This window comes from Sinocyclocheilus anshuiensis, unplaced genomic scaffold (assembly GCF_001515605.1).
Source record: "Sinocyclocheilus anshuiensis isolate Anshui unplaced genomic scaffold, SAMN03320099.WGS_v1.1 scaffold647, whole genome shotgun sequence".
In the NCBI taxonomy this organism is placed as follows: domain Eukaryota; kingdom Metazoa; phylum Chordata; class Actinopteri; order Cypriniformes; family Cyprinidae; genus Sinocyclocheilus; species Sinocyclocheilus anshuiensis.
The window spans coordinates 389,061-403,264 of NW_015552606.1; the positions used below are offsets into that span (position 1 = coordinate 389,061).

Consider the following 14,204-nt stretch of genomic DNA (forward strand, 5'->3'; position numbering starts at 1 on the left):
CACTATTTTCTGCAAAGCTGCTTTGAAACAATATGTATTGCTGAAAAAAAGAAAAGGAAAAAGAATGAGGTGAATATTCTTAGTGCGGTTTCAGTGTTTGGTTTTTTAACAAGGCTGGATATGTGAGTCCGATTATTGGTGGCAGCGAGGAGAAAGAGTTTATTATTCTTTGAAGCAATGATGCCAGGCAGGTGGTTCGAGAAGGGTCTGGCTGCAGCTGGCGCGTGCACTCTCAGACGTGCACTCTCAGGCTTGCACTCTCAGACACTTGAACTTCCGCTAGCGACGTCATAAATAATCATTAAATCACCACAGCATCTTGTCTCCACTGGCAACACGCACCATTTGTGTCGATTGCAAGTGACGTCGCAGGTAGCGGAGAGTGCAAGTGGCGATTGCAAGTGACTTCGTAATTTAGTTTCTTTTTTCTTGTCTTCACCACCTGGCTATACTGTTGTAAAATGTTGAGAGATTCAAACAAAAAGTAATCAATAAATAGAACAAAATAAAAAATAATAAAGACTGCAAGTGACGTCGCTAGCGGAAGTGCAAGTGTCTGAGAGTGCAAGCCTGAGAATGCACATCTGAGAGTGCACGCACCAGCTGCAGCCAGACCCTTTTGGACGGTTCAGCGTGTGAGCATTTGTGTGTGTAAAAATGCCCACCAGACTTTCATGTTTTATTGTGCCAGCGGGCGGGAGCTCAACCATGAGCACTAGCAGCTGACGGGTGATGGACAGAGGCCGTAAAGAGAGAGCCATTAAATAGTCTGCTTAGACACAAATCAAACCCCTCTTTGTTCTCCATATTTTGCATTGGTTCCTTGTTTTCTAAATTTCATGAGTTTGCTTTTCTATGTCTTTCTAAGGTCTTCCAAACATATTTCTGCATAGTTCTCCTTTTTGCTCAAGGCTCTCATCACCTTCTACAAATACACGTTTATCCACCTGAAACGAACCTGTTATGTTAGGGTGCATGTTGATATGAGTGCAGATAATGCTGTTAGTCGCACTATGGGACTCTTGTAACGTGAAAGGTTCAGCATAGAATAGGCTCTGGATTGCAGCCTGAGTTTGCTGTAATAAGTCTCAGACACGCTCTGGTCCTTCAGCCATCAGTCAAGCACCGGACCATGATTATTGAGCCCAGAAACCCTCAGCGCACACCAGCTCTCAGCCAAAGACAACAGGCTGTATCTTCTAACATATCAGCTGCATGAGGAACCGATGCGTTTTTGTACTTTTATCAGATCAGACACTTTTAATCTAACATGCACATCCAGGGCCGAGCAGAAGGTGACGTTCATCAGGGAAAAGATATCATACTCAACTGCTTTGTCAGACTGGGACAGGAAAACTGTCGCTCTGTTCCAAAACCTAGTAAGCTTCCTCTGATGAAGGCAGTATTTAAATTCATCATAGATGCACTCTCAACGTGAAAGCCGTTTCAAAATGTAACTTACTAATGCTGCCGTGATAGAAACCTAGTTTTTGCACATTCTTATGCAGAATTCTTTGTATCCTTTGAAAAGCAATAACAATGTACTGCAATGAGAAACATATCCAAGACGACAAATTAAGTGAGAAAAATATATAGAAATACCTTTAATTCATTAGAACATTGATATGATACATTCAGTTCAAAAGTTTGGGCTAAGTAAAATTTTTTTTTGAAAGAAATTAATACTTTCATTGATTTACATTGATGAAAAGTGACAGTAAAGACATTTATGTTACAAAAAAAAAAATCAAATAAACTTTTTATTCATCAAGAAGTCCTGAAAAAATGTGTCAGTGTTTCCAAAAAATATTAACAGCACAGCTGTTTTCAACATTCATGATAATGAGAAATATTTCTTGAGCACCAAATCAGCCTATTAGAAATATTTCTGAAGAATCATGTGACACTAATGACTGGAGTAATGGCTGATGAAAAATCAACTTTAACATCACATGAATAAATTACATTTTAAAATGTATTAAAAAAGATATGCTATTTTAAATTGTAATAATATTTCACAAAATTACTGTTTTTACTGTATTTCTTATCACATAAATGCAGCCTTGGTTAGCAAGAGACTTCTTTCAAAAACATTTAAATTCTTACAGACCCCTTACATTTTATAATCTTACGATACCTATATATATATTTTTTGTTTGGAAACAACACCAAGTCTCTCCTGTGTAGAAATTATAAGCAAAATATTTTTAATTTTGGTTAGTTTTTAACAAGAACTTATTTGTTAGAATTAAATAACAATAATGAAGGTTTTTTGACAGTACATTGAAGCTTTGAAAATAACTATAAATAAACTATATATCAATCGCTGTATTTTTTTCCTCAGAAAGATGCAGTGTTAACCATAACATTTTATTTTAAGATTTAACATTTGTAGATGGTCTAAAGCAAAAAGAGTTGTAAAACATATTACACATTAATGAATAAATCAGTATATATAAAATTATTTAAGTGTCATGTTTGTGATTTTTTTTCATGTAAGCTATAGCTTCTGACCTTTAAATCAAAACATACTCATTATTTTATGACATCAATTACTGCTTTATTTAATCAGAAACACAGTCTAAATGTTATTTGTGTAGGCTATTTTACTTTTAATTTAATTAGAAGTAGGCCAACAGCGCCCCCTACAGATTAAAATTCGTTAGAGAGCGGGCATTAGGACCTGGGGAGGCTGTCACTGCTGCCAGTGCTGCACGTGCTATTACTGTTTACTCTATCATACACCGAACACATCATTCTGTATCCATACATGCTTTCACAGATTAAATGCAGCCATCCAAAAGAGTGAATCTAATTATCATTCAGACAAAACTTTGCTTCAAGAATGAGCCACACTGCTGACCTGATCTAATCGCTAGCACACCCTGAGCACATGTGAGTTAACGCATTCCTCTTATCAGCAAGACATATTGGCATAATTTTTCATATCGGGCCAATGCTGATATTTACATTTAAAGCCATTATCGGCGATTCCGATATCAGTCCGATAATATGTGCATCCCTAATTTATGCATATTAGAGTGTTGCATCACTCCTTTCATGATGCCTGTGTTGAAATCGATTGTGAGTGTCATCTATAGTGGTCAGTGCACTAGGTTTTGTAATATTTTTTGTCTTGCAAATTTCTCTCTTCATGTGTCTTCATAGTTGGATGTTGCAGTAGTTTGAGGTTTACTGAGTACTTTTTGAGGTTTTCTCTTACTTGATATTCAGGCTTCTGGTTGGGATGCCACACTGGAGAGTTCATTCTCTCTTCTTGTTCAAGGACAAGGTTTTTGCAGGTTTATTACTTCAATTATAATATTAAAGATGGGTGGAGTGGTATGAGGAAATGGATATAACTTTGGAGGTTCTTAACTTTGGCCTTCTTCAGGCCAGAAATGCTCATGAAAGGCACAAAGTGTGCTTAGCCCAGCTGGATCCACACAGGGTCCCTTGTGCCATATTAAAAGCTTTTTCCCTTGTGTACTCTTTCTGAACTCTTCCTCTCATACTATTCTCTCTTCTTCTTGAACTTTCTGTTACTTTTTCTTGCTACATCTCTCTAAAACCAATGAAAAGCAGATGGCAGGGCATAGCAGGTGCCTGTGACTAAAATCTTTCCTGCCTCTTAACCATTCATATGTCTCCTGTTGAGCTTCTCACTGAATGAATAAAGAAGTAGGAGAGAGAAAGATTTCAAAAAAATCATTGTTGCTTTACTTTGTCACAAAAACTCCACTGACTGTGTGCCAAACTGCCAGCCTGCAGTTCAAGAATGTATAGAAACAATAAACCTCTCATATTGTATAGGCAATTAACAGAAGAAATTTTGGAAATAGGTTTCTATTTTTTCCCTCATTTATTCTCATAACTCAAAGACAGGACTGTTTTTCTGGCAGTGGACTGTGGAGAAAGGCTGTATTATATAAATGTTCAGGGATACAAATTCATAAGTGGGATTTAGTTTTTATACGTCTCTTTCTTAGAATTAAAAGTCTGCGCTAGCTCGAATGAGTGTGTGATGTGCCTCCCCAATAAAGGGACAATATGTCAGATGTAAAATGGAAAATATGTTGCTAAGAGTGCATTCATGAAGATCTTTGTTAAATGAAAAATGCTTAAAAGGAAGAACTTAGACATGTCCTTTTCCTGACTCCCTTGTTTCTTTTTTTATTCACTTTCTCCTACAGGACTTTGCCATTCAAGATGTGCCATCCGCTAAAAAGATCTTACATGTGGAAACGGTTGATGTGGAGGAAACTGGCCAAACCCTGAAGTCTTACGACCATGAGGAAAAGAATGTGCCTGAAAAGGCGAGACAACAGTTTGCGCTGAACAAGCCGGGCAGTAGGAAGAATAAATTAGAACCATCTTTGAAATGGAAGAACCTCGGCCTCACGTCTTCTTATGAGTAAGTGATCATTCCAAATCCCACTGGATCTCAAAAAACCATCACAGCATGAACATCAGAGGCCACCGATACTGATGTTTGCTGGAGTGCCACTGTTTGTCTACATACTGTATAGATACACAGTTCAATAGTCAGCCACACTTGGTTATATGGCTTATATATTAGTGGCTGTTCTCTTGTGAGTGTCAGTTGGTAAAGTCATGGCATAGCTATCGATAGTGATGGTCAGCTGATAAAGGCAGAGTTGATCACTCAGACATGTGTTCTCCTCCTTGGATTGATCTAGCAGACAAATCAGCCCTTTGGCTATTTCAACACTTGTTACTGGTAAACCTCCTCTGACTAGTCATCTAGGACTTCCAAAACAATAATCCTTTGTTTTGGAGAAATAAGAATTTCCCAGATGTGAAAATTTACGCTGTTCTGCCAGAACCAAACTTGCATTCAAATGATGTAAGCGTTTTCTGTAAGGTGTCACAGAACTAGACACACTCAGAAGGGCTACAGCAGGCTGAAACTAACCTATTACCTGATGGGAGGGAAAAAAACTATTGAAGAAACAAAATTAAAGATTAAATGCAGGGAAATGCAACAAAGGTGCCAGTTAAACTGAAAATTGAAGTGGCTTTTAAAAACATTGTATATGGAACATCCACATACAGTAGTCATAGGAGATACTTGTGTGGTACAAATAAAATATCAGACTAGACATACAAAGCATACAAGACATTATGCAATATCATAAATGGCGAATTTAAAATTGAAAAAGTTACCTGACCTTTTTTGTACCCCAAAAACAATTTAAATCATTGAGGGGGGGAAAAAAAGCAGCTTTGAAACTTTAAGTCGACTTGAAATTCTGATTGACTTTTTTTTCGTATCCAAGTGAAATTACTTCTCGAACGAGAAACAAATGTAGGCTGGGACTTGATTGTTTCCCATCTGTAATTGATTGGTTTGTTTTCATTTGCTAATTGCTGCAATCATCTCATGTGAGTGACAAGTTCAACAATTATGACAAGTTTTTTTTTAAATAATGATATGCACAGATAAATCAATAATAATTAACATAGGGTGACCATACATGCTTTTTTCCCGGACACTTCCTGACCAGGATTTCTATATTGCCTAAAATATCCAGGTTTTGGCTTTGTTTTCATACTTGCTGAAGGTAATTATCAAAAAGTAGTTTGACCATTAACATGCAGGCATTGCACATAATCGACCAATCGTGGTGTGTGAGAAAAAGGGATCTACAGAGAACGGTCAAAGTGATGCAAATACGCGTACATATTAGGTGTGTTCGACTTGAAGCAGCGCTGCAAAGACCGATCGGTGTGTGACATCAACGTACCGTGAGAGTGATTCAAAAGCATACAAAGAAACAAAGCCAAAACCTGGATATTTCAGCCAATATAGAAATCCTGGCCAGGACACGTCCGGGAAAAAGGGCATGTATGGTCACCCTAATTAACACTAAAGCAATATTCCATTAAAAAATAAATAAAAATAGTTGATTTTGATTTCATGGTGACTTTTTAAAATGTATGAACGTGTTAAATGTCTGGTTGCTTTTTTTTCCAGTGAGGTAGAGGAGAAGGCCAGAAGGAGCAGAGAAAGCAAGAAGATCTTGGAATACAGCACAAAGTCACCCGCATCCGAGAACCAAAAAAAAGCAAATTTTTCTGGATCGTCTCTACCAGGCTGCCAGTCTTCTCAAAAAATGTATGCCACCATAATCTCAGTCCACAGAAATCTCGTTTTCATTGTACATATGGTATTTTCTCTGAGGTAAAAACCTAACCATTGAAACAGGATCTGTAAAACCCTCTCCCAGGAACACGCATAATTGAATAACCCTTTATTCTCCCGGCCAAACATAAAAAACTTATCCAATCACTGAATTGGAAATAAAGACTCACTTTCAGGGCAAATTATTTCAGCTGTGGATAAGTATTAATTTTATAGCCTTTAATAAGACACGGATGAAGCAGCCGTTCAGGTTGGTGTGCTCATGGAACGGTCCTCTGGTGCTACTGGGAGTAGCGGTCTGCAATAACCGGCCTGTGCCTGAGCTGCTGATAACCCTGTTCCATCTCCTGACTCCTCTCTGTCTGTTTGGCGATGGTGAGTGAAAACTCTAGCTGTCCCCATAACATCGACTGCCAGAGTACACAGTCCTGCCTGTAAGGAGCTCCGGGTGTAGCCGCAGTCTCTCTTTCCCAAGTCCTACTGCTAATAGAGGCGTTTTAAATCAGTGATGCACACGAAAGCCATTGTAGCTTTCTGAAGATCGTTTATGTGAGTTCATTGTACACAAAAACATCAGTAATGTCATGTATAACACACGAAGCCAGCACACTTACAATCATTCGCATTGCAGCACACACATCGTGCTTCCAGTAAGTGACTAGCACCGATTTCGCTGTTTATCATGGTGTGAATTACAATAAGAGGAGTACGCTGCTGTCCAGCAATACAGTTATCCCCTGGAAAACATATCTGAGTCCCTCTGGTCTCTTCTCCGTGTGTACCGAGTTTCATGACTCGTTTGACGATACATTCATTTCAGTAGCCTGATCCACTTTAACGGCCATCTGCGTTTGTGCGTGCGTGTGTAAGCTTGCGATGAAAGAGTTCAGAAACGCACTGATGACCACTCCAGTCTTCCTCTCTCTCTGTTGCTCTGTCTCTGTTCTCTCCATCCCCTGCCATTTAATTTGATGCCATTGCTTAAGATGACACTTCAAATACACCCCTGAGTTTGATGGCCGTTGTGTCCAAGGGTTTGAGCATGAAGGCCTTTCAGAGAGCAATAATTCATTCCACATTGGATTCAGAGAGATTTTACCAGAGCTTTGAGAGAATGTGCTGTGTGGTTTGGCTTGCACCTTCTCCAAATCTCCTCCAATTTGATGTATTAAGCTCTATTTATTATAGAAAGGGCTTTTTCTATAATGTCCTGTTATGTATGGATAGTTCTCATTTCTACCCTGAGAAAATTCTGTGGGAGAGTACTTCTCACAGTGTGAGTCTGAGAGACCAAAAATTGTGGGCCAGCTTGAATATTAATACGTCTAATAGGTGCATGTGTGTGTGTATGCGCAGTAAAAGCCCAGGAGGAGCTGACGACTTCAGTGAGAGTTCATCAGAGGATGAGGAAGATGAGGAACAGCATGAAAGACGTGCAGAGATCCCCACCGACCTGCCCTCTGAATACTGGCAGATCCAAAAACTAGTCAAATACTTAAAGGTAAAAAACACATTGGCTTGTATATGCACACACCAACATGCCTCAATACTAGGGCTGTCATGATACCAGGTTTTCAGTACACAATTATTGTGGCCAAAATAATTTACTATAATGATATTATCACGATATATATAAAAATATATAGATAAAATTATATATTTATTTATTGATAAAAATCAATAAAATGGAATCACACTAAAAAATTAGCTGGGAATGAATACCTGGCAACCAAAAGACAGCTGAAATAGCAACTGAAGAAAATATGGCATGTTTGGAAATCCTGCACCTGTCAACTGTGATTGGACGGAGGAAAATTAGGCTAGTTTTTTTTCTGTTTGGGTGAATTTTGAGTTGACTTTGGGCTGGAAATTTTTCTGGGACATGGCAAGACTGGGGTGTCTAATATCCCATCTTTTTCCCAAAACATGTCCACTCTGGCAAGCAAATTTTTTTTCTTTTGTTTGTGTGCAGGCACAGTGTCTCACTTTTGTCTGTTATCTTCTCTTACATGATTTTGTGCAGCAGTACTAGCTACACGGACGCGTTTTTTTTTTTTTTTCTGTTTTATGATTGTTAGCAACTAGCATTAAGATGCGGTATTGCCACCTACTGTGTTGGAGTGTTGACCAGATAACGGCACTGGATTATTTAAAATATTATCATGTGTAGTATTAACATGATATCATTATTTCAGTTTTTAAATGTCATGGTTATCATCGATACTGGTATTTTGCAACAACCCTAGTCAATACATTAAAAAGGTGTTTACAAAGAACTGAATTTGCAAAACTGGTCTCTTGCATTAGCATGTGAGAATAAAATAAAGTAATTGAAATGCATATCACCTCCTTATAATATGTGACCCTGTCTGTGAAATCCAGGCTAAAATCTCAAAATCTAATTATGAGATAACAAGCATCAAAGTTTGATTTCAACCATAGTTTCACTATGATTTCAATCTTTGACATGGCCTTACTCAGTCAATGTTAAAGATATAAAGGTTATATTTTCACAGAATGTTCTACATCTTTATGAAGAATGATTTTATGTAGAAAACAGTAAATATAGTAAATAGTGTCATAGAAGGCATAGGCCTACTCTAGATAAAAAGGGCGCTGATGTTAAACACTCAAGGGCACAGTGCGTACACATTTTTCAAAAGCATCTTCTTCAGTGTAGTCAGCAATAAATCATGTAAAGAAAAACATCCAAGCAAAGTTCAGCCACAGGTAGATATTTTTAGCCCAGTAAAACAGGATAACGAATGTGATTTTCCCAAAGGGAGGTGCTCATCCTCTACCAAACGTCGGGAAAAAAAGCACTTGATAACAAAATCCCGTTTGATTCTCACCGAATGATCATTTGGTAAGCGGATTTGAAAAGTGTGTTTTTTTGTGATCTGTGTGAGGTGTTTGGGGATGCGTTTGTTACAGTGCTGTGTTCAACTCTAGACAGGATGTGTTTGTAACGTGCCCTTCCCAGCATTCTATCTGTCTGGAAACCACAGTTCTTATTTATGAGGGTTTGTCCACTAGCGCTCTTATAATGTCATTACCATCAGAAGCTGAAACGCAGTCTGTGCCAAACTAAATATCTGTTTTATTTTTGGAGTTTAGGTTCAGTTTTTCTCCTCCCCTCTGTCTTTTCTTCTGCTCTTTTCCAGGGTATAGACATGCGTTTGCATTTCTGGGAGATTACGTTTCTATAAGGTGATGCATGAATGATCGGACTTGTGCTTTAATGGCTGTTTATCTAGGGATATTTTTGCAGTGTACATTACCTGAACTGTACATTTGCATGTCTTCATGTTTGCTTTTCTGTACACATGTACGGAGGACAGTTTGCAGCAGTGACTAGATCCTTTCATGATGTTCACGGCAGTATTTAGTGTTATATTAAGAAATCGCGCATGTCTTCAGACCGCAAAACATATTACACACACCAAATCCATTCAGTCGTTGCCTGGATGTGCCAAAGAACAAGCGTTGAGTATAATTGCTCGTTTACACATTCACAGACTCACTTTGTAACTGCGTCAGTGTGTAGAGGAGGTGGCCACGGCCTGTTTGTCTCAACAGATTCAGCCCAACTGCCTCATTAGCTTGAATTAGAGAAACATGGCAGGCAAACAAAGTTGCATAGAAACATTCTCTCACACTCTCCCTTCTCCCAATTACCCAGTTCTGCATCCCGTTAATCGCTTGTAAGTATGTGAATTGCTAGTGCCCCAATGCTCTTATATGCTGAAAAAGTGTTTGCAATTTTCGCCAATGTGATTAGCTAATTTTTTTTATTACTGACTCAATTTGACTGAAAGGTTGCAGAGTTTCTCTGTCTGCTCAGGAAATGTCTAAATCTGGATCTCTCTCACTGCAGTAGCTCATGCCTCACTTGCATAGTGCTCACTGTTTCTCACAGACTATAAAACTGAGAAATACTGTTTCAGAAAAATAATGTGCACAAATAAAAGACTTTAGACTATTTAAAATAGTCCTCAGCATGAAATTAATCTATACTATAAATCATCTGCAAAAGCTTAACTTTCCCATCTGTGTAGTGGCAGAAGTTAAAATTCCTGTCAGAACAGAACAGTTGTTATCTGTAAGCAGAGTAATGTCCACATCTTGTTATCTCACATGGCCTTTATGAGGTCTTGCTCCCTCTACTGGACAAAGTGAGTAATAAAATGAACGTGTCAGATCAAGCTGCTGGTGCACTTTTCTTCATAAAAAAAGCTTTACCTTTTATGAATTATTATTATTATTTTTTTTTTTTGAAAAAGGTTTAAAAAGGTGCATGGTCAAATCAGTATTCTAATAAAAGCTTTTACATAGAACGGGCTGGCTCAGTAGGGCTAATTTCATTAAGGTTACATGACAAGTCGAATTCTACTCTCCAACATACCAACATGACATACACTACAGTAATATTAAAACTGTAATATTGTCAAATATTGTTACAATTTAAAATGTGTTTTATATTTTAAGAGATTTTAAAATGTAATTTATTTCTATGATGGCAAAGCTGAATTTTCAGCAGTCATTACTCCAGTCTTCCATATCACACGATACTTCAGAAATTATTATAATATGCTGATTTGGTACTCAAATAACATTTCTTATTATTATCAGTATTGAAAACAGTTGTGCTGCTTAATATTTATGTGGAAGCCATGGTATATGTTTTTTGAAGTTGAATTTTCTGACATTATAAATGTCTTTATTGTCACTTTTGATCCGTTTGTTACATATAGTGGATGAAAGTATTAATATTAAAAATGTTATATAAAAAACTTACTAAATCTTACAATATTATGTACAGCAGTACACCCATTCCATCCATTTTCACACAAATGGTTTGAGTGTGTGTGTGTGTGTGTGTGTGTACACGTGCAAGTGAAGTTGCTCGTAAATGCGCTGTGGATGTGCTGTTTTGCATCAAGTTAATACTGTCCATTAAATCTGATACCTCTTTGCTCTTAAATCTAGAGGAGACAGCTCTGCTCTGTGGCTCTATGGCTTCTCTCTGTGTAAATCATTTATACAGCTGTCTTTATCTTGCTCTGGAGAGCTGGCTGCTTAATTGAGGATAAATGATAATGATCAGACCTAAGTCAGCTTCTGTATAAATTAACTCTAATGTGTGTATCATACACAACACTCGTGCCAGAATGAACATTCACATTCTCTTTTCCTAATACCTCGTTGTTCTCCTGATCACTCTGCCACTTTTTTTCTTCGGTCATCTGTTTTCTCCAGAGCATCAGTACAGCTTTGTTTTCTTCTTAAGTTTTATTTATATATCCATTCTCTCTGTTTGTCTTTTCCTCCTTTTTGCTTTCTGCTTTCTTTCTCTGTTTTCCCATCCTTCTCTGATTTGCTCTTCAGGAGAATTTGTTAATTTTGTGAGCTCCGTCTGCAATGGGCAGGAGTTATGAATGCTGGCTCGTTCTGCACATTTTTTTTTGCTAAATATTTCAGGTATTCTTTCCTCGGGATATATTTTATATGGTGACACAGCTTGTGCTGTCACTGGGACCTGCTTTTCTGCTCACAAACAGAATGTCTCGGCACTGCCGCCAACAAGACCGGTTTCTGAAGCACGTGTGAAACATCTCCAAACCCATTGGCCCACGTAGCCTGTGACATCACAGGCGGGCGCCCAGAAGTATAAGAGGGCACCTGCCGAGCACGTCACCTACTAGGGGGGAAGCATCAAGAAGTGTTAGAATCAGAGCGTGGTTTAGAACCGGAACGCTTCTCATCCAACACCTTCCTGAGATCCGCTCTCTTCTTCGTAGCGCTCACCCACATCTGTGCCCAATTCCTAGAGGGAGGAGTGGTGCGAGTGGCCACGTTACTCTTCTGATCCTGCCTATGATCCTCAGATCGAGACGGACCAGCCCCCTCAGAGGTTTTAGAGGAAGACTTGGGATGGCGGAGAATGAGCTTCTTGAAGCCAGCAGACTGCAACTTCGTCTACCTGAACTTCTTGACCACCACCTCAGTGGAGGTGCCAAAAAGCCCAGAAGGCGACAGCGGAGCAACAAGAAGAAATACTTTCTCCTTCCTCCCGATATCTGTGAGATTTAACCACAAATGCCTCTCCATAGCCACCGTTGTTGCCATCACACACCCAGTGGCAGCAGCAGTCTGCTTAGTGGCGTTAAGAGCCAAGTCTGTGATGCAAGTTCCTTAACTGACTCGGGACAAACCCTTGCCCTCATCTCGGTCTTTAAGCAAAACAGCTTGGTAAGCTTGTGACATAGCCATTGTGTGCAAGGCTCCACCAGCTTGGCCTGCTGCCACATACGCCCTGCCATTCAGACGTGAGGTGGTCTGAAGTGGTCTGGATGGCAGAGGAGGAGTCCTTAAAGAAGATGACTCACCCTTGGGAGAGAAATCTCGCGAGCGTCTTCTCCACAGGGGGCATCTTTGCATATTCGCGATCAGCCACACCCTCAACATTAGTGTAATCCGCATGCTGTAAAAGATGCAGTCTAGCCGAATACGGAATGTCCCACGATCTCACTTACTCTGTTTGGAGGTCGGGAAGAAAGGGGAGACTCCTGGGGGAGAGGAGGTCATGACCAGAAAGTGCTTATCTAATCTGCCACGGGCGGGCTTCTGCCTTTCACGTGACCAGACTAAATCAAAGACTTTTAGTGGTGCACGCTATTACTCCCAGCTTCTGGATCCCGCCGAGCGCCCAAGCTCCAAGTGGAAGCTTTTTAAAAGGTCCATACCCTTCTCAAACTTTTCTGCAAGCTCGACCTGCGAACTCCGTGATCTTTCAGCAGCAGCGGGACCCGAACCGTGAGACACAGATGCTTGTCCCTCATCCCTCAAGAAGAGGGACAAAGGCGAAACGGAGCTTTCTCATTGGAAATTTTCACAATGAGCACATTCAGAGCCCTCGAGCACCGATTGTGCAAGCTCCTCACAGAGACACATAATGCTAGGGCTGCCACTAACGACTTTTGAATAATCTATCGACTAATTTATCGATTAATCAATTAATCTAAGCGATTAATTTCCTGCAAATGAAAAAACATCAACAATTTTACATAAGAATATTTTATTAAACTATTTCATTAAACCAAATGAAATCCAAAAGTAAAAAAGTAAAGTGCAACATAAATGCAAGAAGCAACTGTCCATCTCATAGTCCAAATCACTGAAATCAAAGTTCAGTATTATAGTGTAAGAATGACAACATATCCACGTGTTCTAGTCTACTAATAATACAATTATGATAAAAAAACACTTTTTAAAGGAGTATTTACCAGAAATATTTTTTACCAGAATTTATTTAGGAGAAAAATGTAAATGTGCAGTATTTCTGGAAAAAAAAAAAACTTTTTTTTTATAAAATCAATTAATTGGAGATGCTTTTGATTATTACAATTTTATGGAACCATTAAAATAGAATCCAGAAAATAATGGAAAACAGAATTTGGTAAAGATGAAACCGTAAAACTCAATTAATTAGGCAGGCTTTTTGATTAATACAATTTAATTTAACCATTAAAACAGAGTATAGAAAAATGAAAATGGGAAAAAATTAATTTGGAAATAAAACGGATTTAATAGTGCCCTATAATTATCATACATTTTTTTGTGGTAATAAAAATAGATGTAAGTGAACAATAGCCTTTAAAACTACTTAAAATACATATATAATAGCAATGAGGCAATAATATTTAGTTCAAACAAAGTATCAAAAGCAAGAAATCATATGGTTTTATTGAACAAAACTGTTAAAATACATAATGTATTATAAACAATAGAGGTAATGTACATTACGCATCACAACAAAGGCCTGCAGAGGGCGCCAACAGCCTAATGATTATTTTTACACATTGCTGTGCGATCTAATCCTTGTTTAATATTGACCAAGCATCATTTAATTCAAATGTCCACTTATATTTGGCCATTTCTTTAGGACAGAAATGCTATAGCCACTGTAATTAAATGAATATGTGGACATCAAAACGTGTAAACTCAGAGTGAGGGTTTGAGCTTTTATTTTGAAACC

The 14,204-nt window shown here is 38.4% G+C and overlaps 1 protein-coding gene across 1 annotated transcript in view; it reads left to right on the top strand.

Moving 5' to 3' along the window:
• LOC107665855 (armadillo repeat-containing protein 4-like) overlaps positions 1–14,204 on the top strand; it is a 66,201-nt gene that overhangs the window by 12,873 nt on the left and 39,124 nt on the right. The window contains exons 8-10 of the mRNA XM_016456913.1: positions 4,194–4,414; positions 5,999–6,139; positions 7,523–7,667. Of these exons, the coding sequence (XP_016312399.1) occupies positions 4,194–4,414; positions 5,999–6,139; positions 7,523–7,667 (507 nt within the window). The remainder of the gene's footprint in view (positions 1–4,193; positions 4,415–5,998; positions 6,140–7,522; positions 7,668–14,204) is intronic.